At 44.8% G+C, this 25,660-nt stretch overlaps 1 protein-coding gene across 1 annotated transcript in view; it reads left to right on the forward strand.

Annotated features, from left to right (window-relative positions):
* The window catches only part of CIB2 (calcium and integrin binding family member 2), a 109,053-nt gene that overhangs the window by 79,761 nt on the left and 3,632 nt on the right, over window positions 1-25,660 (forward strand). The window contains exons 4-5 of the mRNA XM_034784972.1: window positions 2,722-2,869; window positions 4,782-4,977. Of these exons, the coding sequence (XP_034640863.1) occupies window positions 2,722-2,869; window positions 4,782-4,977 (344 nt within the window). The remainder of the gene's footprint in view (window positions 1-2,721; window positions 2,870-4,781; window positions 4,978-25,660) is intronic.

The raw sequence follows: 25,660 nt of genomic DNA on the forward strand, positions 1-25,660 counted from the left end.
AGCGCTGCTGCCAGCAGCAGTGCAGAAGTAAGGCTGGCATGGTATGGTATTGCCACCCTTACTTCTGCGCTACTGCTGGTGGGGCGCCGCCTTCGGAGCTGGGTGCCTGGCCACTAGCCACCGCTCTCCAGCCGCCACTCTCCAGCCTCCCAGCTCTGAAGGCAATGCAGAAGTAAGGGTGGCAATACTGCACTCCCCCTCCCACAAAATAACCTTGTGACCCTCCTGCAACTCCCTTTTGGGCCAGGACTCCCAATTTGAGAAATGCTGGTCTCTCCCGTGAAATCCCTATAATTATAGGATAAAAGCACACAAAAGACCAGATTTCACAGGGGGAGACCAGATTTCATGGCTGGTGATGTATTTTTCATGGCTGTGAGTTTGGTAGGCCCCTACTGATAACATTCTTCACATATATTAAAGGAGAACTTTGATCAATTGTTCTCTATGTTGACTAAAGGTAAGACAAGAAGTAATGGACTTAATCTGCAGCAAGGGAGATTTACACTAGATATTAGAAAAAGCTTTCTAAGTATAAGGGTAGTTTAACCTCTAGAAACAGCTTTGTAGGGAGGTTGAGGAATCTCCATCATTAGAGGTTTTTAAGAACAGGTTGTACAAACACCTGTCATGGATGGTCTAGGGTTACTTGGTCCTGCCTCAGTGCCGGGGCTGGACTCAATGACTTTTTGAGGTTCCTGCCATCCCTACACTTCTTTGATTCTGTTTCTTTTTTGAATAAAAAGGGTGGCATGGATTCATATTTTTCCTTGTAGACATTCTGTTAAATTCATTTGCTGCCTGGAACTTAGAGGCAATACGATATATTTTTTTAATGATACAGCCCATCTTGGTCACTTTCATTTTCCACTTAAAGATACATTAATATATTCATGTGATTTGTTTGGAAATATATACTCAGCAATATATATACACTAAAATGCCTGAGTTGACAAACTTCAAAGTTCTTTGACCACAGAGATACCAAGGCCATACCTACATTAGCGAGCTTACAGTGGCACAGCTGTATGATGCAGCTGCACCATTGTAATATTGCTCATGTAGCCACTCTATGCCAACAGGAGAGAGCTCTCCTGTCAATATAATAAAACTACCACAACGAGTGGCAGTAGCTTTGCTGACAGGAGATGCTCTCCCACTGACATAGAGCTGTGCACATTACCACTTATGCCAGTGAAACTATGTCGCTCAGGGGGCTGGGTTGTTTTTTTTCCGCACCCATGAGTGATATAAGTTTTGCTGACATAAGTGGTAGTGTAGACCTAAGACATAAGTGGTAGTGTAGTGTAGAATTACCTTATCTTACTGAAAGATAAGGTCATTCATTTGACTGTGACCCACACACTAAGCAGCACGATTTCAAAGTCAGAGTCAGTTTTGAAATTACCCCCTATAAAAAAGCCATACTTCCGGGAGTGATATTGACTCTTAAGTCAACAATGACCAGCTGATACATGGTGGTAGGCATGCGAGTGATATTATAGAAGTGTTTTAGTATCTTGTACAGTGTCAGGTTTTTGTTATACAGTGAAAGCTTTGCTATCCAGCATGTTGGGGAGATGGGGGGTGCGAGCTAGTTAAAAATTCCGGTTTACTAAGAGTTCTACTTACCAATGGAATACCAATTTTCAAAGAACTAGAATACAATAAAATGAATAAAGTATTAAATAGTATACAGGTACTCACCAATCCAGTAGTAATACTGCACTGCAGAGTGATTGGTTTCTTGAAGCACTTAGGTGTGTATACAGGTAAAGTTTTCTATAGGGTTATCTTATTACAGTACATATTACTATGGGCAGCGCATGGCATACACCCAGATCACTAAAAATGCACTTAATACAAAAACTATACTGAACATAATTTAATCTTTCTTTGATGATTCAGAAGGCACACTTCAGGAGCTTCCAGTGCTTCAGGGTCATCATTATCAACATCAATTATCATAGTAGATGTAGAAGGTGTAGGAGACTGGGCTGAATCTGTAATGACCATCTGACCAGGAATGCTTGAACAATTTTTATAGTGGGAGTGCTGAGAGCCGTTGAATCAAATGTTAAGCCCTGTATATAATGGAAACCACTTCAAGCCAGGGGATGCTGCAGTTCCAGCACCTACGCCTATGACACACCCTGGAAGCGGCTTTTTTTAATAAATCCCCGATATCAGCTTGTTTACTTGTCTTCTGCCTCTTTTGCGTAAAAGTAGAGTGCAGAATGTGCAATTGCATAACCTCCTGGGCAGTATGCTAGTCCCGGTTACTAGATTGAAGATTTGTATTGGGAGATATTAGAAATGCTGGTTAATGGAGCTTTCTGGTTGATAAAGTGCTGGATAACTCAGCTTTTACTGTATCTAGATTTTAAAAACTAAACAAGTTGCATGCAATCTTTACAATTCCCTATTATTTTAGTTAATTCATCCAGGGCCAAATTTTCTGTGCCTGATTCACACAAGTAGCTCCATTGATTTCACTGGGACAACTTTCATGAGTAAGGTAAGCAGGATTTGGCATCCAGATCAGTGTATCTGTGTGGCTGTTTACCTGACCTGCCCCCATCCTGTTCTCCACACCAGCCTATTTTACCTCCCAGGCTGCAGTTTGCAGGGGGGAGTCTGGAGGCTGCACTGTGTGACTGCTGTGCTTGCTGCTTTTGTGAAGTCCCAGGTTCTAAAAATAAGCCTATGTGTTTTATGCAGGAGAACCCCTTCAAGGAGAGGATTGTGGAGGCTTTCTCAGAGGATGGAGACGGGAACCTCAGCTTCAATGACTTCGTGGACATGTTTTCTGTGCTCAGTGAAATGGCTCCCAGAGAGCTCAAAGCAATCTATGCCTTTAAGATCTATGGTAATGTGTGGGGATGCTGTAGATAAATTGCTCCATTAATTCAGATTAACTGTCTACCTAGGAGAGATGTTCACTGTTAGCTCTGTGCTTAGCCAAAAAGCAAAATGGCTTAGTTTTGCAAGGTGCTGAGCATCATCATCATCATTTGCTGAGCCAATCAGCAAACATGCACTTAACTTTAAAATCCCCGGAACTACTTATATTCTTGAAGTTAAGCACATGTAGGATCAAACCCTAGGAAGAGATGTTTTGGTATTAGAGATGACCTTAGTGTAATTCAGGGATCTTCCCCTCTAGATATACTGTATTATTTAGTCCACTGAAATGTCAAAAGATCTTGTGGTATGTCATTGTGACAACAGCAAAGATGGTAAATAAGATTGTTTCAGACTTCCAATATCAATTAAATTCTAGAAACCAGAAGACCATCGGAGAGCATGATGTTCACACAAAGATAGTATCTGAATTTTTCTCTTGCTTTTTTCTTCTGGCCTGTTTAGATTATCTTTGCACATCTGATGATTATCTGTACAAGTCCACAGCTGATCATTATGATGCTCCTACGCAATTCTCATTTTGTGTTTCTAATTTTAGACACATGGAAGAATGCTAAATGAAGCACTAATGGTTCTGAAAACGTGAATCAAATCTTTTTATATTAGCACTTAGGCAACATTTTGTAGAAAATATTCTTGTTGTGCATCTTTGCACAACAATTTCCTGGGAGAAATCCGCTTCATGTGCTTTCCAGGATGTTTGCAAAGCAGTAATAACAGAGCTCAGGCAACAAACTGCTAATTTCTATAATAATCAAAAGGTTGAAAGTTCTTTATTAGCTAGAGATTAGTGACTAGATCCTGGGGTCCAGCCGAAAAGGATTGAGCACAAGTGAAAAAAGGTAGATGCAAAGGTGGACAAGACAGCATATCTCCACTCCCCCGTCAGTACAAAATTACCGCCTCAGCTTGCCCTGTCTTTGAAATGGATCACACCTTTCCAAGTTTAAAGCAAGGTCTCCCCTCCTGGAATCTCACTTACTAAGAAGGTCTCCCCGCCTCTTTCCGGCTTCCGCCCCCTCCCCCGAGTGATGCCGGGAGCCAGCAGGGCGGGTAGAGCAGAGCAAGGTGGGCTGGGGCTGGGTCGCTCACTGCTGTCAGCAATAGACCCCCTGCTAACTCCCCAGGCCGCCCTGGACCCTGCGTCCTGCTGAAGCGCAGGGACCCCCAAAGCATGGTAAGCCTAAACATTGGTGAAGCCAGGTCCACGTTCCTAAATATTGATGGAGCACGAGCACCACGGGCCCATATAATTAGCCACCTTTGCCTGTGTAGGGTTTCCTTTGTGAGAGCTGAGAGAGTCAACCACTTGGCTATAGCCCATCATAGAAAAGCAAGCAGGAACCAAACCTGCTATGTGTACATTTTCTTGCCAGATAACTTACTAAATCTTGAGGCATACAAAGCTGCAAATCTGACAGTTCCATCAGGCTTGGAATATTGCTACTCAGTGGACAATTAGGTTCTGAGTTCATGTGACCATGGAAGTGCTACGTGGAGATTTATTGGCAACTTATTAGCTGTTTGTATGTTAGATGGAGCAGTACAATAATTTACTATTTCCCCCATCACTTCTGTGGTTGGTGTCTCAAAACATCAATGTTAGCAGAAACCCGGACTGAATGGTAACACTTCTGAATGCTGGCCTAGTGCTTGCTTGTACCGTACAGAATCAAGTCCTGTTGAAATAAATGGGAGTTACCTGTTGTGAGAGAAATTGGCCCCAAGTTTGCTGGGTTGAAGACAGACGTAAACATTTGTTTAAACTGTTTTCTTTTATACCCATTTTGTTAGAGTAAATTAATCTGGAGAGAGGTATTGACAATCTTCTTTTCTTTTTTCCTATTCTTGTTTAGATTTTAACACTGATAACTTCATTTGTAAATCTGACCTTGAAAAAACCCTCAACAAGCTGACACGAGAAGAGCTAACAGCAGAAGAAATCACTCTAGTTTGTGAGAAGGTGATAGAAGAAGCTGATATGGATGGTGATGGGAAACTAGCATTTGCAGACTTTGAAAATATGATTTCCAAAGCACCAGACTTTCTCAGGTATAAGAATTGCCTTAAAAACTATCAAATGTTCTTTTTGTACATGTTTTGTTGCAGTTGGAAAGATGATGGCCTTGCCAAATGTTGACATGCTGGAGTAACATTTGACAGGCTCTAAGGCTGAGTTACAGTTTATCCTCTTTTGATGACAGAAAAGCAGCAATGCTTAGGGTTTTTTATTTACACTTCTGCCCTGGTGTTCAGCCAAGGTCTCTGCACTTTCTCCAGGATCAATGCCTTGCATATACTTGCCTTTTTATATTATTATTCATTATTATTATTATTCTGGAAGATCTCCTAAAGTGTAGTGTAAACGGAAAGACACCCCGGGGCTCAGATCCTCAGTGGTATTTAAAAGCCTAACTCCTATTAATTTCAATGGGAGTTAGACGCACAAATACCTTTTGAGGATCTGAACCCAAGTCCTTCAGCTGCAAACTAGGGGATGACATCTACCCAGAAATCCCTTACTTTACTGACTATTTGAAGACCAAGAACTCAATGAGTTTTGATTATCTTTGCATTTGATTTTCTTAGATATTTTCTTAGATGTTTTGATCTTTTAAAAGCTCAAATGATACTGTCCTCAGGCAGGCCCACTGACAGCAGTTCCAGGCCCCAGAACAGTCAATGGGCCTCCACGCACGCACAAGCCACGTCTGCGCAGATGCAGTCTGCCTGACATTTGGGCAGTGCTGCGCCTATGCTGCTGGTGCCCAGCGAGCTCTTCCAGCACAACCAGGGCTTCCATATGCCCGCTGCTCGGTAGGGTTGCCAACTGTCTAATCGCGCAAACCCAAAGACTCTTGCCCCGCCCCTGTCCCACCCTTCTCCAAGGCCCCACCCCCTGCTCACTCCATCCCCGCTCTCTCTGTCACTCACTCTCCCCCACCCTCACTCACTTTCACCAGGCTGAGCCAGGAGGTTGGGGTGCGGGAGGGGGTTTAGGGTGCGGGCTCTGGGAGGGAGTTTGGACGCGGGTTGCAGGCTCTAGCTTGGGGGGTGGGTTGGGGTGCAGGAGGTGCCATTGTTGGCAGGGATGGCTGTACCACCTCACAAGGCAGCTGCATGAGGGGAATCCATGCCAATCCTTTGCTATGGGTTTCCGGCCCTGAGACTTCAAGCAGCTGAGCCCTGTAGCTGTCTTTCCTTTCCCAGACCTCTTCCTGTATATTTAGACTGGCCTCCTCCCTGGCTTGCTGCTTGCTCTTTAATGGTACACTCACTTCCAGCTCTGTTCTCCCTGAATGACCACTGTCCTATCTCCCAGCAGACCTGATTCCTAGTTACATGACCCTTGTGCTCTCTCATTTCTTCCAGCTGAGGAGGCAAGCTACACCTGCCACAGATGAGGCTGAATCCCCAATCCCCTTAAAGGTCCAGCTCACCCTGTGACATCTGTGTTCTGGGAATTTGTTCCATGAGACAATGTTAGAGACCCAAATGATGTAGACAAGTTCCTTCTTTGCGTAATGGACCCCTGTGGAAACTCCTAGCCCAATTGCATTGCCATGAGTATTACTTAGGGGAACTTGGTCTTTCATTGTGCAGGACAGTTTTTGGTCATCATCTTTAGATCCTGAATGAGAGGGCAGACTGTTTCTAGATTTGTTTTTGTTGCTTATAGTTGTAGCCATTATAAGGAATTTAACTTATCCATTATGTTCATAAATGGATACCAGTCCCTTCCAGTTCCTCTTGGAATTCTCTGCTAACAAGGAACTGGTAGTGCTACTGAAATGCCCAGATTTGTTCCAAATAACATGATCCATGGCACAGTAAAACAGTCACAGAAACACATTGCTGACCTGATGACATATTGTATAGAGGAATATGACAATGTTAATGTCCTGGAGATGATTGTTTCATTGTGAAATATGTGGAGTGTAGATTCAGACATACAGGCAAACCAGATTCCCACGCCAGCAACAGCCATATGCGAGATCACCATCCCTTCCTCTTGATGAATTTCAAAATAGCGCTGTATAGTAGACATCTCAGTACTTATTATAAAAAATTGTTGTCTGGAAGCAGCCCAAGTGGTATCTTCCATCATGAGTAGATGCCTAACTGTGAGAATCCCTAAATTCACTATTTTCTGGGGTTCCTCTGTAGTATGGCTGGCATCAAAGTTCCTACATTTAAGCACTTACCTGTTAAACTTGCTGATTAATCCAGTAGTGGTCTATGATCTTCATTGAACTGCTCCTCAGTAGGATGTGGCAGCAGAGGAGCAGAAACTTCATTCTGACCAGTACCACATGCCAATATCTGCTGATCCACAGTCATGACTGTCATGAGCATCACTTTCTCTGGCTCTTTTTTACTTTTTTTCAATACTGCCACGATCAGCCATTAGCAGCTCTGTTGTCCAATCTGCTGTGGACTTTTCCTTTTTCTGGATTCTTTTTCACCACTTTCAGCACTGTCACAGTCGGGGAATTGGCAACTCCGTAACCCTGTCTGTCATGACCCGTTTTCTTGTTTACACATTCTGATGCCACATGAAACTGCTCAAAATGGCGTATCCATTTTGGCCGCACTGATTTATCAGCAGTTACAGCATCTGAAGTTGTTATGGGAGCCATTAGCTCCATTGTCTTTGTGACGGGTTGGATCACAGAAACCCCCTTGGGAGCTGCCACCCGATGTGCAAAGACTACCCCTGCTTCTGTTTTCCCTGCCAGCTCAGGACTCCAGCACCCTGTCTTGCTGAGCCAGACACTCCCGTCTGGCTCCAGACACAGACCCAGGGTCTGAATCACTTGTCCCAAAGCTGCAAGTTTACCTGAAAACAGCTCGCAGTAGCGTGCTTGTCTTTAGCACTCAGATGCCCAACTCCCAATGGGGTCTAAACCCAGATAAATCCGTTTTACCCTGCATAAAGTTTATGCAGGGCAAACTCATAAATTGTTTGCCCTCTATAACACTGATAGAGAGAGATGCACAGTTGTTTGCTCCCCCAGGTATTAATACATACTCTGAGTGAATTACTAAATAGAAAGTGATTTTATTAAATACAGACAGTAGGATTTAAGTGGTTCAAAGTAGTAACAGACAGAACAAAGTAAGTCACAAGCAAAATAAAATAAAATGCGCAAATCTATGCCTAATCAAACTGAATACAGATAATCTCACCCTCAGAGATGCTTCAGTAAGTTTTTCTCAGACTGGACATCTTCCAGGCCTGGGCACAATCCTTTCCCCTGGTACAGCTCTTGTTGCAGCTCAGGTGGTAGCTAGGGGATTCTTCATGATGGCTCCTCTCCTTCTCTCTTCTCTTCCCCCCTTTATATATCTTTTGCATAAGGCGGGAACTCTTTGTCTCTCTGGGTTTCCACCCCCCCTCACTGGAAAAGCACCAGGTTAAAGATGGATTCCAGTTCAGGTGACATGATCACATGTCACTGCAAGACTTCATTACTCACTTGCCAGCACACACATATACAGGAAGACTCACAGGTAAATACAGCCATCTGCAGACAATGGGAGTCATCAAGATTCCAAACCATCATTAATGGTCCACACTTTACACAATTACAATAGGCCCTCAGAGTTACATTTTATATTTCTAGTTTTAGATATAAGAGTGGTACATTTATACAAATCAGATGATCATACTCAGTAGATTATAAGCTTTGTAATGATACTTTACAAGAGACCTTTTGCATGAAGCATATCCCAGTTACGTTACATTCACTTATTACCGTATTTTCTCTAAAACCAGCTCAGTTACATTATATTGACTTATTATCAAGTTTTTATAAAACCATATAGACTGCACAACGTCACAGTCTTTATTCTGCTTCAGACTCTATGTATGCTGCTTCTGTCCTTTAAGGTAGTTTGATCTGTCTCTCTGTACCTGTAGAACTGGCCCCCCCTTTTCTGTTTCTAGAGCTCCATGCTGCAGCTCTCCATGGGCTCTCTCTAGGGCTCCATGCTGCAGAGTTTATTTTTCTGGGTTCTCCCTCTTTTTGCCCTTGTCACCTCTTCTCTATGCTGGAGCTTTTCCTGCTCTCACTGCCCTTCTTCAAACCTTCTCTGCTCTCTTTCTGTTTAGCCCCAGATTGCTCTGGGCCTGCTCCAGTATTGGCAGGTGAGGAACTCAGACTGTTCCCTCTCCCTGCAGAAGAGTTACACTGACCTTTCTCTTCCTTTCCTTTTTTTGTTTTTGTTTTTTGCTCTCTCTCTCTGGAGGTGGATCTGTCACTGCTGGCACACCTAATGTGAGCCCAGAGACACGATACTGCAAGCCCTTTAGCAGAGAATAATCTCCTATCCAGAGGTCCCTCAATTTATTAACTTTTTTACAACATGCTGGTCCTCTCTGATAACAGGGGGACCATAAAACCTATGAGTAAAAGATATTTCCCTACTAGGCACCTGTACCTTCACCAGTGGACTCAACAGTGGGAGCACTAGCACAGGCAGAATACAGACATTTTGTCTAAATCCTGCTCTGAACACAATAGCCTTTAAAACGAAATGGAACTCGTTTGTTTACAGATGGGCTTGGGGTCTCTTCTCAGCATTGCTACACCCACTGGGCCTGCAAAATGCTGTATTATCTGAAGAACATGCTCTGGGATCTGAAAGGGCAATGCTTACTCTGATATCTCATGAGGAGATAAGGATGCCCAGCACCTAATGGAATTAAGCCCTCAACTTGTATTGATTTTTAAAATTATAGAACGGTAGAAAAAAGAATTAAACTGAAGACCATCCTCTTTCTGGTACAGAAATGGGAAATATGTAACAATGAGTTTTTCAGGGCTTGTTGGGGCTGGATTAATTATATTCATTGGCATAATTTATTGAATGTAAGTCATGATTAAGTCTGCGAGTCTGTCATGGAGGTCATGGAAGTCACAGATTCCGTGACTTTCTGGGACCTCCGTGACTTCTGCAGCCTGCTGGTACCGCTAACTCCAGGACCACCCTAGCACCTTGGGAAGCCCTGGAGCCAGCCACACCGGCTGCTGCTCTGGCAGCCCCAGGCAGCTGGTCCCTGGCACTGCCCTGGAGCAGCTCTCCGGGACCGGTGGCGCTGGGACCCCGGACCGCCCCCTGCCAGGACCAGGGGGACCCCAGGCCGTCCTCTGCCTGGACCAGCAGTGGCGGGGTTGTGGGGCCCCAGGCCACCTCCCACCCAGACTAGTGGTAGCAGGGCTACAGGCCGACCCCGGACCAGACCGGCAGTGGCAGGGCCCCGGGCCGCCCCTCCACTCCCCAGCAGCAGCAGAGCCCCGGGCCACCCAACCTCCAGCGGGGGGGGGGCCTGGCAGCTCCCTCCCCCCAACAGAAGCATTGTCCTGCGCTGCCCCCTCCCGCCCCCCCTGCAGCAGTCTTCAGGAGCGCCCCCCTCCTAGAAGGTAAGATTTAGTCACAGGTATTTTTAGTAAAAGTCATGGACAGGTCACCGGGCCATGACTTTTTGTTTATTGCCCGTGACCTGTCCATAACTTTTACTAAAAATACATATGACTAAATCTTAGTCTTAGTCATGATTTATGAATATACATGAAAACATTGTGGTAATTTGTCCTCATGAAATTAAAGCCAGAGACTATAGCAATTGTATAATTCATACTGGTAATACAGAACCAATTAAAATAATTAAATACTGCAATCTTTTCTGGATCTGCAGTTAGTTTTATTTTGGCGATTGATTTTCTTTTGTTTTCTAAATGCTACTTGGGCCTATTACTGAGCAAGAAAGATGCCCTCTAAGCAAAGAAGGGAAAGTTGAGCTTAATACCAGAATCAAAATCAATTATTTAGCTCACACATACCAGTTTTTCCAATATTGGACTTCTGGAAACCATGCATGTTTTCCCTTGCACATTTCGTATTTAAAGGAACCTTGTGAAAAGGCAGAGCTTCCACTTGTACACAGACCTCTACTCCGATATAACACTGTCCTTGGGAGCCAAAAAATCTTACCGCATTATAGGTGAAACCGCGTTATATCGAACTTGCTTTGATCCGCCGGAGTGCGCAGCCCCGCTCCCCCCTCTCCCCCCCCCCGAGCACTGCTTTACTGCATTATATCCGAATTCATGTTATATCGGGCCGCATTATATCGGGGTAGAGGTATATTAATAAAATACTCTACATAGCCCTTCCGCCTATCATGGTACCTAGATACTACAGTCATAACCACATTATAGCTACCATAGGCAGATAATGCAATTGAAATGCAGGAGACTTTCCAATGACTGGAGAGGATTTGCTGATCATTGGACTATCTTCCCCTGCTTCATCATCATGCAAAGATTTCACCCTTTGCTTACAGTGTCACAATGGGTACTATGGTACAGAAGGATGATCTCCATTCCAGTACAGGAGTCTCTCTGGTATAGATAGTGAAGGGGAAAGATCTATTTTCAATTCACTAGTTCCCATCAGCCATGAATTTACACTGAGTATATTAAAAGGGATTTTTAAAAACTAGATTTCATCTATAGAAATGTCCATTATAACTATTGTTTAATAGGTGAAATTGTGGCTGCATGTCAGAGAGGGGGTGTGAGTGGAGCATCCATTCAAGTGTCCGCTACACAAATAATCACTGCTAAAAGGGCCTGTGGGGCACGGTGGTGTGCCAGTTGGAAATGGAGCCATAGGATCTGCACTTTTGTGACCACAAATGCCTGTAGATGGGTAAATTCCACCCTTCCCTAGTTCCTCAGGTTTTGTGCAGGGAGGACTGAATTATACCAGTAATGTTTCAGACGGGACTGAACCAAGACCACAGACCTAAATACTCAAAATTTTGAGGAAGATCGGATTTAGATCCAGACCCTATTTGCATTACCAAAGCCCCAGGTATGAATTCTTCCTCTCTTTGTTCTGGCCCTGAACTTTGAGGCTTGGGCTCATCTGTGCCTAATAATAATTGCTCCTTGTTAACTTGAAACTGAGATGTTTTCCCCACAACTCTTTGTTCAGACATAGAGCATTTAGTTAGTGTGCACTGGACTGGTGGCATTGATTTAAAAAGAACAACAGAACAAGGGAACTTGAGGAGAAAATATTTGTCTAGAGAATTAAATGGACTTTACAAACACTTGCATTGTAAGAGGAAGAAAACAGGTAAAGCCAAATTTGGACTGTTAATCTTGGCACCACTGGCTAGTTTTATGACTTGTAAGTAGCCTGGAGGACACACAGCAGTTACATGTATTTATTCAGCATACAAAATTTGAAAAATGTCACATTGCAATGAAATTTTATCCTGTATTTCACTGATGCTGACTGGGAACTGAGTGCTGCATGCCCACAGGGACATCACTTGAAGAAGGTCATTGACAATGTACCAACTCAAGAGGAGCTGCCACAGTGTCGATGAGAGAGTCTCCTATACATTAAAGGCTGCATGTCAGGCATCACTTGACTAATCAAGTGTATCAGTTTGAGCAATTTTAGTATCAGGTACCCAGACAGTTGAACATGTCCTCTGAAATAATAGACAGCATTCTAATTCTTAACTCAGTTTAAAAAAAAACTCCTTTGTAAATTTCTCCATGTAGATTCATTGTTTTTTTCCTTACAGTAGGAAATGCTGCAACTATACATGGAAACCTGGTAGAGAGAATGGATCAGCTACAAGGGATGGGAGCAGGCATGAGGACTCTGTAGAGGCTGTAGTTTTATAGGCTGCTTGTGCCTCCACTTTCTTTACAGTTGTACAGTGGAGACTTGCAAACTGCTGTCCTAGAACTCAAAGGCAGCTGAGGATGCTATACAATCCCAGCGGCTCCTGAGAGAGGATGAGGGAGGCAGTGGAATGTTTGTCACTGTAGCCGTAAAGTCCCTGCACCCTTTCTTTTTCCCCCCACAGCGTGTGGCATTTTGGGATGGTGGCAAGGGGTAAGTGGGTGGCTTGCTGGTGGGAATTGAACTGTGGATGTAGGTGAGAGAGCAGATGGATGGAAGAGCTGGTAAACAGTTAAACAGTTAGAAAACTAGCAGAGAACAAGGGATCTCTGACAATACCGATGGCTCAAAGGACTATGTTAGCAATCCTCCTCCTTTCCACCCCAATCCCCACTTTAATAACCACTTCTGCCCCAGTGATCCCCTGCTACCACGAAGGCCTCACAGAGCCATAGGCAGCCAGCTGTACATCTATTCCAGGGCAAGGCTGGCCACGTCTGGCCTCCGGGCAGCATACAGATGATTTAATGCTGGCCCCTCTGGTGGTGCTTTGATTGCAGGTTGAGTGAGCCACAGGATCCTCTCTTTCCGGAGGGAAGAGTCTGTAGAAAGAGTCTTGCAGTGCTCAGACTGAAGTGCTCCTGATAAGGCATGCCCTGAAGTGATGGGCTTCCTTCCAGTCTCTCACTGAAAGCCATCTGGCTCATAGCTTCTGACCCTGAACCTTGCAGCTGATCGCTTCCATATTTAAATCCTCTGTTGTGCAACACTGATACAAATGCATGTGCAGTCGCAGGTAGGGTGATCAGATGAGAGATGTGAAATATCGGGGTTGGGGGGGGGGGGGCCAAGAGAGAAAAAAAAAAAAAAAACCTCAAGAGCCAGCGGCGGAGTTAAAAGAAAGAAAGAAAGAAAAGCCGGAGCACAGGAAAAATTGGTGGGGTCTGAGCACCCACCGGCAGCTCCACGCCCCGCTCCCCCCCCCACCAGCTCACCTCTGCTCTGCCTCCACCTCCCCTGAGCTGGCTGCCGCATTCTGCTTCTCCCCCTCCTCCAGCGCTTGCGCCGCTATACAGCTGATTAGCGCAAGCCTGGGAGGGAGGGGTGAGGAGGAGGAATGCGGTGTGCTTGGGGAAGAGACGGGGCCAGGGCGGGGATTTGGGGAGGGATCCAATGGGGGAGGGAAGGGGCGGAGTTGGGGTGGGGGGGGCACGAGCCCCCTCTGCCTGTGCGCCGGAGCACAAAATATCGGGACAATTCGCGTCCAGACCGAATATTGATCGGGACGCGGGACAAACAAGTAAATATCGGGACTGTCCCAATAAAATCGGGACGTCTGGTCACCCTAGTCTCAGGGCCAAGAGGAGGCCGCATGCTGTGTTTTCTCAGTGGTTTCTCTTAGAGCCACCATGTAATGGCTATAGGAAATGAAACAGACAGTTCCCAGGAGCCTCTTCTAAGCAAGCCAGGCTGCATTCTGAACTTGAGGAGTCGCCTTTATCTGCTGCTTTATTGTTTGATCATTAAGAGACATTCAGCAGCTTCACAAGTCTTTGGTTACACTATCAGCAGAGATGGTTGAAAAGTTCAGGATTCAGGCATGAGGATGAATCTGGCCTAGGGTAGGGGTTCATAAGATTTCTGCTGTCTGATCTGCATCCAAACTGGAAAATAGTTTCCTTCTGTTTTAAATGGAACCTGGAACACACATTGATGGGCATGTTCAAAGGTGGAAGCTGAGCATTCACACTCCAGGAAATTCATCTGGCTATGTTTTTGAGACTGTGGGAGCATGAGTATGATGCATCATTAGTATTGTTTCTGGCAGCTGTGCCTACCTTACTGCCTGTTTGCATTATTTTTTGTAGCTGGATTTGGTATTTTTAATTATCCACTGAAATAAGGGAATTATATTATTACTAACCACAGCAAAGCATACTGCCGGCACATGTTGGACAACTGATCCTACCCTCTCCTGTTAGTGCATCTCTGTCACAAACTGCACACATCCTCCTCAGTCTCACGTTGGAGCTCCTATTGAAATGCAATGACCAATCATGCTGAATCTCACAAAACTTTCTTAGTGGCAATAAGATGTAGATGTGCATTGAATAGGGACTAGTGTTCAGAGTTTGTATGCTAATGATAGACAGGGTGGATAGTAAGTTGACTGGCAACTTCCATTTCATTGACTAAAGATCAAGTTCTATTCTAGGTTTTCAGTGGTAATGAAGCTTTTTATTTAACAGATGACACCTGCTGCACCTTCTGTGTACAATATAGTAGCATTCCATTGGACTGGTTCTTTGACACTGTATAAGGTCTTATGAAACATTGGGTGGCCAGCTGCTCCCCCTTCTCTGCTGTCACCAAACCATGGTGCAATACTTAGCTCTGACACTTCTTGTACTGTATATACTGTGGCATGAGTGTATCATCACTACACAGAATGTCTCAAAAAATCCTTGACTGCTTTTGGGCCTAGGACTGCTATTCTACATACTCAGTCATATGCATCTCAGATTAGTATGGCCCTTGTCATTTTTTCAATGCACATTTTGTGGAAGGTATCATTTGCCCCTTAAAGAGAGAGAAATTGGCATTGTTGTGGCTTGCCTTTTCTAAGTTACCATTTGGATGCCTCTGTATATCCCCTTGTTACCTTCATTATTTCTTGTATTGTCATGACTGGTTCTCAGGGTCTGGACCTGATCTGTTTATACAACAGAAGGCATGTATTAGAGGTCTTCATTACCTTACTCCTCCTGTGTGCTCTGTATCCTGGTCATACTTGAGTCTTATACTGAACTCTGTGTTCTCAGTTGTTTACCCTTGGTTTTGAAAATCTGTGCAAGTGTATTTTTAATATGAGGCACTCAGATTCAACCCCCAGTGGGGTAGGGATCTACTTCACAAACTACCATCACAATAGGGAGACCAAGAACTGAATGGGTCACTGAGACTAAACAGCTCTCTCTGATAGTCCCTTCAGAACCCGGGCTGGAGCCTGCTATTCGGTAGCAGTACAGCAGAAGCTTGCAATTCTTACATCTGCGGTCTGATTGCAAAGCTTCCAGTGGTTTTGCTCTGCCTTTGCTTGCAATCTCCAAGGGCTCAATCATGAACTCCTCATGGTAAGGAGAAACCATAGGGTTGCCAGTACCTCTCCCACATACATGGGCAGAGAGTGGGCAGGCAGGGGTGGAGAAAGGGCATAGCCAAGACTCCATCCTTTCAACTCACTGACTAGCATAACTGAATGGGAACAGAGGGGGAAACTGGGACCCTGCCCTGTTTATGGGGCAGTGTAACAAGCTAGCCTTCTCCCCAGCTCACATAGGTTCCACTGCCCCACACAGTCTTTTCCCAGGCAATTTTATTTTCCTAATATAGGCTAAATGAACAAAATCAGTTTCTTAGCTGACTCTGGGCTACCGTTCCCAGGGGATTCTCCCTCTTTTCTCAGACTTTTCTGCTTCAGGGCTTCCTGCAGGAATCTTCCATGCTCTGCTTACTGAGCACTGCTACCCAGGGCTTTCTTCTTGGGGGCTCTTTTTCCCCACCAGCTTGCCTCCCCAGAGAGCCTGGCAACCTCTGCTGGGGAATTCCTGCCGCACCTGCTTCTTGCAGATCCTTGGCTCTGACTCTCTTGTCTCCCTGGATGGGCCACCCCTACTTTGCCACACTGTTCAGCTTCTTTGGCTTCAAAGAAGGCTTCCTTTGAGTGCCTCGCACACTAAGCCAGTCTGGAACCACCTTACCCAGCTCTGGGGTCCCATGGAAAAGGCCTTCAAAAATGTCTCCAGGACCACTCAGTCCATAATTTTCTCTATGGAACTAGTCTCTGGGCATAACCACTGGGCAGCCAGGTCCACTACCCCTGTTCATGCCCTCCACGGGAATGACTCAGCCCCAAAATAGTGCTGATATGCCTCCAGGGTCAGTCCCAATCTGTCTAAGATAGCAGCCTTCACCACATGATAGGAGCGCCTGCTTATTGCTCAACACTTGGTAGGCTGCCAGCCCCTCACCTGTGAAACCGTGCTATGTGGGATGCCCCAGTGAATTTTTCCCAATCCGCTGCACTGGGCACTAACTGGAAGGTACATAGCGTGGCCTTTGCATCTTCCCCCGACCCCAGCTTTGCCAGTCCAGGGATCAGCCAGCTCAAGCTACCCTAGGGTGACCAGGTGTCCGGTTTTTGACCGGAACACCCAGTCGAAAAGGGACCTGGCGGCTCCAGTCAGCACTGCCAACCAGGCCGTTAAAAGTCCGGTTGGCAGTGCTGCGGAGCTAAGGCTAGTCCCAACCTGTCCTGGCTCCGTGCTGCGCCACTGACCGAGAGCCACCAGAGGTAAGCCGGTGCCCCAACCCCCTGTCCCAGCTCTGAGCCCCCCCCCAAACCCAGAGCCCCCTCCTGGACCCCAAACCCCACATCCCCAGCCCTACCCCAGAGCTTGTACCCCCAGATGGAGCCCTCTCCCCACCTGCTCCCCAACCCCCTTCCCCAGCCTGGAGCCCCCTCCCACAACTTGAACCCCTCATTTCTGGCCCCACCCCAGAGCCCACACCCCCAGTTAGAGCCCTCACCCCTCCCACACTCCAACCCCCACCCCAGCCCAGTGAAAGTGAGTGAGGATGTGGGAGAGCGAGCCAACGAGGGAGGGGAAATGTAGTGAGCGGCGGGCAGGGCCTCAGGAATGGGGGCATGGCCTCGGAGAAGGGTCAGGGCTAAGGTGTTCGGTTTTGTGCGATTAGACAGTTGGCAACCCTAAGCTATCCTCTCTAATACCAACTAAATTCCCCAGAGTCTCTTGGGCCAGCCACTTCTGTAACCATTCTTCTTGCTAGAAATGAGCCTCTTGCCACTGCTGTTGAATGGCAAATGTGCCTCCTGCTGTTTCTGGAGGCTGTCCATTAACTGAAGGAGCCTGGGCTGGAGCTGTTTCTGTTTCTGCTGCCACTGTGCCCTTACCAACAGTTTTATCGCCTCCTCCACCTTGCCTGGTCACCCAAACTGGGTGGGGTATCAGTCAGTGTGCAGAGGCTTCAATCTCCCCTCAGTTCCAGAGGCCAATTGTCTGCCTACAGCTTCCATCACATTTAACAAGCTGGTCTTCTCCCCAGCTCACAGAGACCCCACTGCCAAACCTGGAGTCTTGCCTCCCGTCCAGGGGATTCTGCCAGCCTGCCTATTGCTCCTGATTCTTGCAGCTCCCTGGCTCTCACTCACCGGGCCTCACTAGGCCCAGATACACTCTTTTAAACCTAACTGGGATCAGCTGAACAGTCATAGGTGCATTGGCCCTGCTCCTTCTTAAAGGGGCCAGTCATCCTGTGACAGGCAGCTCAACTATGTGCGGCCCATTACTCGGACTGGATTATCTAGGGTTACCATTCGTCCGGATTCCCCTGGACATGTCTGGCTTTTTGAGCTAAAAATAGCATCCTGGGGGAATTTGTAAATGTCCGGACTTCCACCCCCCCCCCCATGCAGAGTGCGCGCGGCTAACAGGGCAGCCGGCCGGATGGTGCCACTTACATGGGGCTCCGACAGCCAGAGAGAGCCCCTCCTCTGCCTCCCCTGCAGCAGAGATCACTCCCTCCCTCCCTGCATTCACAGATCGCCTCCAGCAGTCTGGAGCTCCTCCACTGCTGCCCAGCGTGCCGGGACGAACGGCTCAGGCCGTTCCTGAGCAAGTTCACAGAGACATTAGGCGAAGGCCAACAACAAGGGGGCCAGGAGGTCGGAGAAAGGGCAGGAAGGTTTTGGAGGGGGCAGTCAAGAGACGGGGGCGGGGGGCGGGAATTCGGGGGGGGGCTTTCTGGGGGAGGCGTGGATAAGGTTTTGGGCAGTCAGGATACAGGTAGGGGATAGGGTCCTGGGGGGCAGTTAGGGTGGGGGGGGTCTTCAGAGGGGGCAGTTAGGGGACAAGGAACAGGGAGGCTTAGGTAGGGGGTGGGGTTCTGGAGGGCAGTTAGGAGCAGGGGTCCCAGGAGGGGGCAGTCAGGGGACAAGGAGCGGGGGGGTTGGGAGTTTGGGGGGGGGCTGTCATGGGGCAGGAGTGGGGAGAGGGATTGGAGCAGTCAGGGGACAGGGAGCAGAGGGGTTTAGATAGGTCGGGAGTTCTGGGGGGGGGGCTGTCAGGGGGTGGGGAGTGGTTGGATGGGGCGTGGGAGTCCCAGGGGTCTGTCTGGGGGTGGGGGTGTGGATAAGGGTTGGGGCAGTCAGGGTACAGGTAGGGGGTAAGGTCCTAGGGGGCCAGTTAGGATGGGGGGAGGGTCTCAGGAGGGGGCAGTCAGGGGACAAGAGGCAGGGGGAGAGTTGGGGGTTCTGGGGGTGGGTGGGAAGTGGGAGGGGCAGGGGTGGGGCTAGGGCAGGACGGGGGTGGGGCTAGGGTGGGGCTCCTCCCGTCCTCTTTTTTTACTTGCTGAAATATGGTAACCCTAGATTATCAAGTTACAGTCCAAACCCTAAATCCATGTAAAAATTACTCTGACTAATCCCTTAGGTAACAATACACCTACGACAGCGAGGCATTTCTCTGTGTGGGCTAACACACAGGAAAGACAGCCATTTGCCCTAAGAAGCATTGCCTTTGATTTTCCCCAACATTAAATGTTTGCTTATTCATTGATCTCCATTATTTCTGGTGTAACAATCTTGATTGGCCATTCCAAATATTTACTGCTCACTGCATGGAACAATATTTCCTGTGTCTAGACTGAATTTATCTCAAACTCCATTTATGGCCTCTGGTTCTCTTGCCTAATCAGTGCCACAGGACGTAATGGTCCTGTAAGTGGCAACTATCTTCATAATATTGGAGTGTGGTAGTAAAACATTTTTTCTCTTTATAAAAATGCTCCTGTGAAGGTCTCCAGATCTATGGAGGAAATACCTACCCAACCATGTACAGATACAGCCACATTTTCAAAGATACCACTGATTTTGTGTGCCTCCATTTTCTGATACCCAATTTGAGACACACATTAGCCCTTGTTTTTAGAAATGCCTGAGCACCCATTGACTTCCGCTGTAGTTTTGGGTGGTCAGCATCTCTGAAAATTAGGCCCAAAGGATCTCAATAACTGAGGCATCCAAAATCCACGGCCACTTCCGAAAATTGTGGTCTTCTTGAATCTGGTGTTCAGAGATCCTAAGTGCCTGCAGTTTTCAGTGACTTCTACTGAGTCTATGGGCATTCAACATCTCTGAATATCTAGCCCAAAGTATTTCAAGTTTTATATTCAGATACAGGAGTGTGTTTTTAAATATTTGCTCTTGCATGCAACCAACCATGGATTTTTTTTAAGCCATGCTACACTGCTATGCACTTGTACATGTAGTACAGTCATTATCTTTGGCACAAGGACTCAGCATTTGTTCTGATACCGGCTGAAAGTCAACTATGCTATCAGTGAACTTTTTCTCTCTCATTTCTCCCTTTGCAAACCTTTATTTAATGACACTGTGTGGGTTTAATCTCCTAGAGACAGTTTGCCAAGCTTTGTATTGCTGTCAAGGAAATGAAGATGCAGTAAAGTGTATTGCCTGATTTGCACTCCTGTGTTGAGGAAATGATTTTTTTTTTTTTTAATACTTTGAGAAAACTCAACTATAATCACTGACCAGGGCAGAGGAAATATGCATTCTTGGCTACTATCCCAGAAGCTGAATAAGTTGTAAATGATAGTGACAGTTGCTAGTTCAGAAAATTTGATCCCACTGGGTTTATTTCACTCAAAAATGTTATCATTAAGAGCCTGCTTGTAGCTTAATGGAAGCATTAGCACTCTGAACCGGCACTGGATAAGTGTTCTGTTCTACAAGACTGGTTACGTTTTCCACAGGAAATTGTTTTATAAATCATCATGGAAGCTTAAACTTATTTTAAGGCCTGAGGATGATACACAGCGTAGCAATTTGAAACGGGTCTTGAGAAAAACATGATATTAGCAACACGCCAGAGCTGCCAAAACCAGACAGGGAAACAATAGAGAGGATAAAAAGTATATATGCTGATGGGAGATGTACCATCTCTGAACCTTCATCATCTGCCTTCATCCATTGGAAGCAGCTTCATCATCTGCCTTCATCCATTGGAAGCAGAACAGTCTGCACCTTGGGCCCAATCCTGTGTGAGGTTGAGGGCTCACAAGAGGCACTTAGCATCTCACAGAATCTGTCCTACAATGCAGATTTTTCAGATCTTAAGATGTAAGACTAAAGCTGGTCAGGGACCTGGGGGAGCAGGAGGGCTATTGCAGAAAAGTTTGAAAAAATGGGGGTGGAAACATTATTGTCGTTTAAAAAACCCCAAAAACTCTAAAATTAAAAACTTTTTTTTTTTTTGGACAAAAGTTGAGTTTTCTCCCTGGAAACCAGATGCTTTCTGTGCAAAATTTAGTTTACTCAAAACCCCCGTTTTCCATCAAAAACAGTTGTGATGGAAAATTTTTGACCAGCCCTAACAAAAATGCTTTCACAAGCAATAGATGGGTTTTCTGTGTTCATGGAAGCTGCAGGTTCTGGGCACCTGGATTTTAGAGTGCTAAGGAGGATTGGGGTTAGGGAAGTTACTAGACACGCTAGCCCTAGAGTTTTATCTTAAACTGGTTTAACACCCCTTTTTTCAAAACCCAATAATTTGGAAGCTCTTTGACAAATGCAATCTGTATTTTACAGTCTCCAGGCTAACGGTCCAGATTGTGGTGCACCATATCTGCCTGTGCCATAGATTTAGATTTTTTAAGGCCAGAAGAGACCATTTTGATCATCTAGTCAGAGCTGCTGCATAACACCCATAGGGCTTCCTTGAATTAATTCCTGCTTCAAATCCAATAGCTGTGATTGAGCTAGAGCATATCTTTCAGGAAAACATCCAAACTTGATTTTAAAAATTCTGGAATCCACCATAGCCCTTGATAAATTGTTCCTGTGGTTCATTACCCTAACTGTTAAAAATCTGCTCTTTACTTCTAGTCTGAATTTGTTTAGCTTCAGTGGCAACCAAGTCAAATGCCTTACCAGAAGCATCTAGACAGACATGGTGGATGTGGTATCATTTATTGGACCAACTTCGGTCAACATTGTTACCTTTATCAAGCAAGGTTGTAATCTTATCAAATATGATATCAAGCTAGTTTGACATGATCTATTTTCCATAAACCCATGTTGATTGGCATTCATTATATTCTCCTCCTTTCATGGTTTATTAATTGAGTCCCATATCGGCCATTCAATTCTTTTACTTGGGATTGATGTAGTCCAATAGATCTATAGTCATTCAAGTCACCTTGGTTACCCTTTTAAGCTATTTGTCACAACATTAACTTTCTTCCAATCCGCTGGAACTTCCCCAGTTTTAAGAGTCATTAAAAATCAATATTAGTGGTCCAGGTTGCTCCTGAGCCAGCTCTTTTAAAAAGTCTTGGATGCAGGTTAACTGGACCTGCTGATTTGAAAATGTCTAACTTTAGTAGTTACTGTCTAGCATTTCCCTAGCTACTGTTGGAGTGGAAAATATTTCATCTTCAATTGATATGAATATATCATCTGGCTTTTTCCCAAATATTCTAGTCAGAATAGAAATATTTATTGAACATTTCTGCCTTTTCTGCATTACAATTGCCAGTTCTACTAGTTCCAGCCAATAATGGACCAATACCATTGTTAGGGTTCCTTTTTTTCCCGATACACTGAAAATTTCCTTCTGACTGTCCTTAACTCTGTTGGCAATAGATTCTCCATGTGTCCTTTTGCATCTCTTATTGGTTTTCTACAGTTTCTAGCTTATAATTCATATTCATTGCTATCAATTTCCTCTTTTTTCATTTGTTATATTGTTTTTAATTTTTATTTTTGCTTTCACTGCCTCTAAGCCAGCCTCTTTTTTTTAATTATTATGGCCTTCTTTCCCAATTCTGGAATTGTGGCTTTTTGAGTATCTAGTAGAATGTTCTTAAACAGCTCTCAATTATCATTCATATTTTTCTGTTTAAATTCTTTCTCCCATTTGATTTGGCTCATAATTATTTTCAGCTTTGTGAAATTTGCCCTTTTAAAGCAACCAGGGGTACGCGTAAATTAAAATGTCATACAATTACTTGTTAATACTGATCTATGTACTGAAATGTAAGTACAATATTGATATATCAATTGATTTATTTTATAATAATATGGTAAAAATGAGAAAGTAAGCAATTTTTCAGTAATAGTGTGTGGTGACACTTTTGTATTTTTATGTCTGATTTTGTAAGCAAGTAGCTTTTAAGTGCGGTGAAAGTGAGACAAATCAGACTCCTGAAAGGGATACAGTAGTCTGGAAAGATTGAGAGACACTGTTTTAAAGCACCAAGTATATATGTTACTGGTTGGGGATTTATTCTGTTTGCACATAACTAATGCAATCAAGTCATGATGACTTTCACCTAAGCAAGCACTAACTTTTAATTCTGTGATCACTTCCTCTTTATCTGTCAAGAGGTCTAATATTGAATTCTCCCATGTTGGATGCAACACTTTTGGAATTAAAAAAAAAGGTCATCTATAATATTCCAGGTGGTGGGTGGGGAAATTGTACTGGCACCATGAAACCTCTAGTTAGTATAGACCATTCAGGTTTAAGTCCTCCATGATAATGCAACTTTTTTTCCCTACACATTTTAGATAGGTGCTTAAAGAGCCAGTCATCCTGTTCCCTAGTGTGATTTGGTGCTCAGTAGCAGACACCAACTAGTATCCAATCTTGTTCTTTATATGAAGCACAAGATCATTTGTTTGTGAGTTGTCAGTAATTTGGAAACAGGTAATGCCATTTTTTATGAGTACCACTTCCTGTCCCCTTTATTCCACTCAATGCTTCCTAAATCGGTCATAACCATTGATTGTAACATTCTAATCATATGACTCTTCCCACCCAGTTTCAGTAATACCAACTAGATCAAATTAAAGCTCATAAATGAGCAATTCCAATTCCTCTTGTTTATTACCCAGGCTTCTGGCTTTGGGATATAGGCAATTTAAAGAATTTCTTCTCTTCAGTGGTTGAATAAGTTTGTTCTTGACATCAGGATTTTCTACTACATGAGGTTTAATTTGTTCCTACTTTTCATCCTCCTGTTTTGTTGTTAGTCTAATGCCCTTGCGGATATTCTACCCAGACTGTCCTCTAGAAGGTTGGTTCTTCTTCTTCTGAATGGAGGCCATCCAAACTACACAGCCCCTTCTGGTCCATCTTCTATGGGTAATGTTCCACCAAATCAAAACTTTCGCCCTTATATCACTTACCTAGCCAGCACTTTGTTTTCAGAATCTTCACAACCAGTGTTCCATTGCTTGCCATCACAGTACTGAATGTAGAACTGCATCGAGAAAGAAAGCCTTTCACATTTCCTCTCTAAATTCCCCTGTTTACTGCTTCTATTCACCTGCTGAATTCGCTGGCAACTGACTTCTGTACTAAGCGTTGCTACTTGACTCCACACCCTCGCTACCAGCAGGGATTAACCACTCAATACACTTCAAACATAGGGCTGATGACAGATCCAGAGGTCCCAATCATGCAATCCTCACAGAAACACAAACAGACCTGTCTCACCTGGCCTTTCAGGTGAAATGTTCTGAAGCCGCAGAGGACCTACTGAGCCAAATTAAGCACTGGTATTAGCAGACCTTCCCCCCGTGAGGTCAGTGCAGTTCCATCTATCTTATTCCAGGACTGAATTTGGCTCACTGAACAGATATTTCTGGGAATATGGACATTCCCCCCCCCCCCCCCCCAAAAAAAAAAAACCCACAGGACTTGACAGGACAGGACTTGTCCTACAGATAACTAGCAAGTACAAACGCAGAGTCCAGCCCTGGATCTTAACCATCCCAGGGAATGGAAGTCCAGATGTCATTTCAGAACTTGAGCATGATGCTAAGGCTCCATCAACCTCAGGTCTCGGTAACTTGCTTATATTCTGCCAATGTCATATGAACTCCAGAATGAGTTTGCATTCTTCTTGTCTTTCTGTTTGAGAGAGATTCAGGTGGCAACATTCAAATCCAGTACTAGGGTCTTGATTCAGTTCAGCACAAAGATTGAAGCCATTTGCAAATTTCTGGTCTGAATCAGAGCTTGAATATAAGATACCCCTGAATTCCATAGGTCTTGGTTTGTAACTCCACCCTCCACCCACTACAGCACCATAATTATGAATGAATCAGTTACTCTACTGTATATACTGTATTCTGGAATAAATTCTTCTCTGTTTCACTGGTATATATCCAGATCAACACTACTGAAATCAGCAGAGTTTTTCCAGATTTGCATGAGTGTATCTGAGAGCAGAATTTGAGTTTATAAACACAAGAGAGTATTAGAAATCGCAGTGTTCCTTGCTGAGAGACTAATGAAATCTTCCAGCGTCAGGGAAGCATTCTAACCTAGCTGACCTTGTCATCCATTCATGTGCATAGCTCTGTAGTCTAGTTTACAGCCAGAACCGGAACCAAAAGTCTCTTTAATTAAAATCTCTAAAGAACAGCTTGGTAGACTGAGCCTTGGGTTAGTGGTTTTGAAGAACTTCTGGAGGTCAACTGCAATACATTGGAAAGGGGCTCTAGAAATCATAGTTGTGACACTATTGGACTAAATCGCTACTGCTATGTTACTCCATAACTGAAGCTGCTTTGATTGTATCTTGAAGAACATATTACCATCCTGTGTTTACTTAGCTTATTGCAAGGAGAAAGGAAAATATGACACTACTACTGGGAAATGCATCTAATTTTTTCTTATGGTACATTGAGGTTTTGCGTTTGAACTTGTGCTCTGTGATGCTTTCTATCCATTCCCCCTCTATAAATGTGTCCCTGTAAAGCCAGGCTTCCAGAGTTGTTCATCCACGATAACATGGTGAAAATCTTTTTAAAGGGCAGTACTTTCCCTCCTCAGAATAGCATCACTATGCCCCAAGTCCTGACATTTAACACACAGATTGAGTAGTTGGGTTTCTCTCTGGAGGCCGA

The sequence above is a fragment of the Trachemys scripta genome, chromosome 10 (assembly GCF_013100865.1).
Source record: "Trachemys scripta elegans isolate TJP31775 chromosome 10, CAS_Tse_1.0, whole genome shotgun sequence".
Lineage (NCBI taxonomy): Eukaryota > Metazoa > Chordata > Testudines > Emydidae > Trachemys > Trachemys scripta.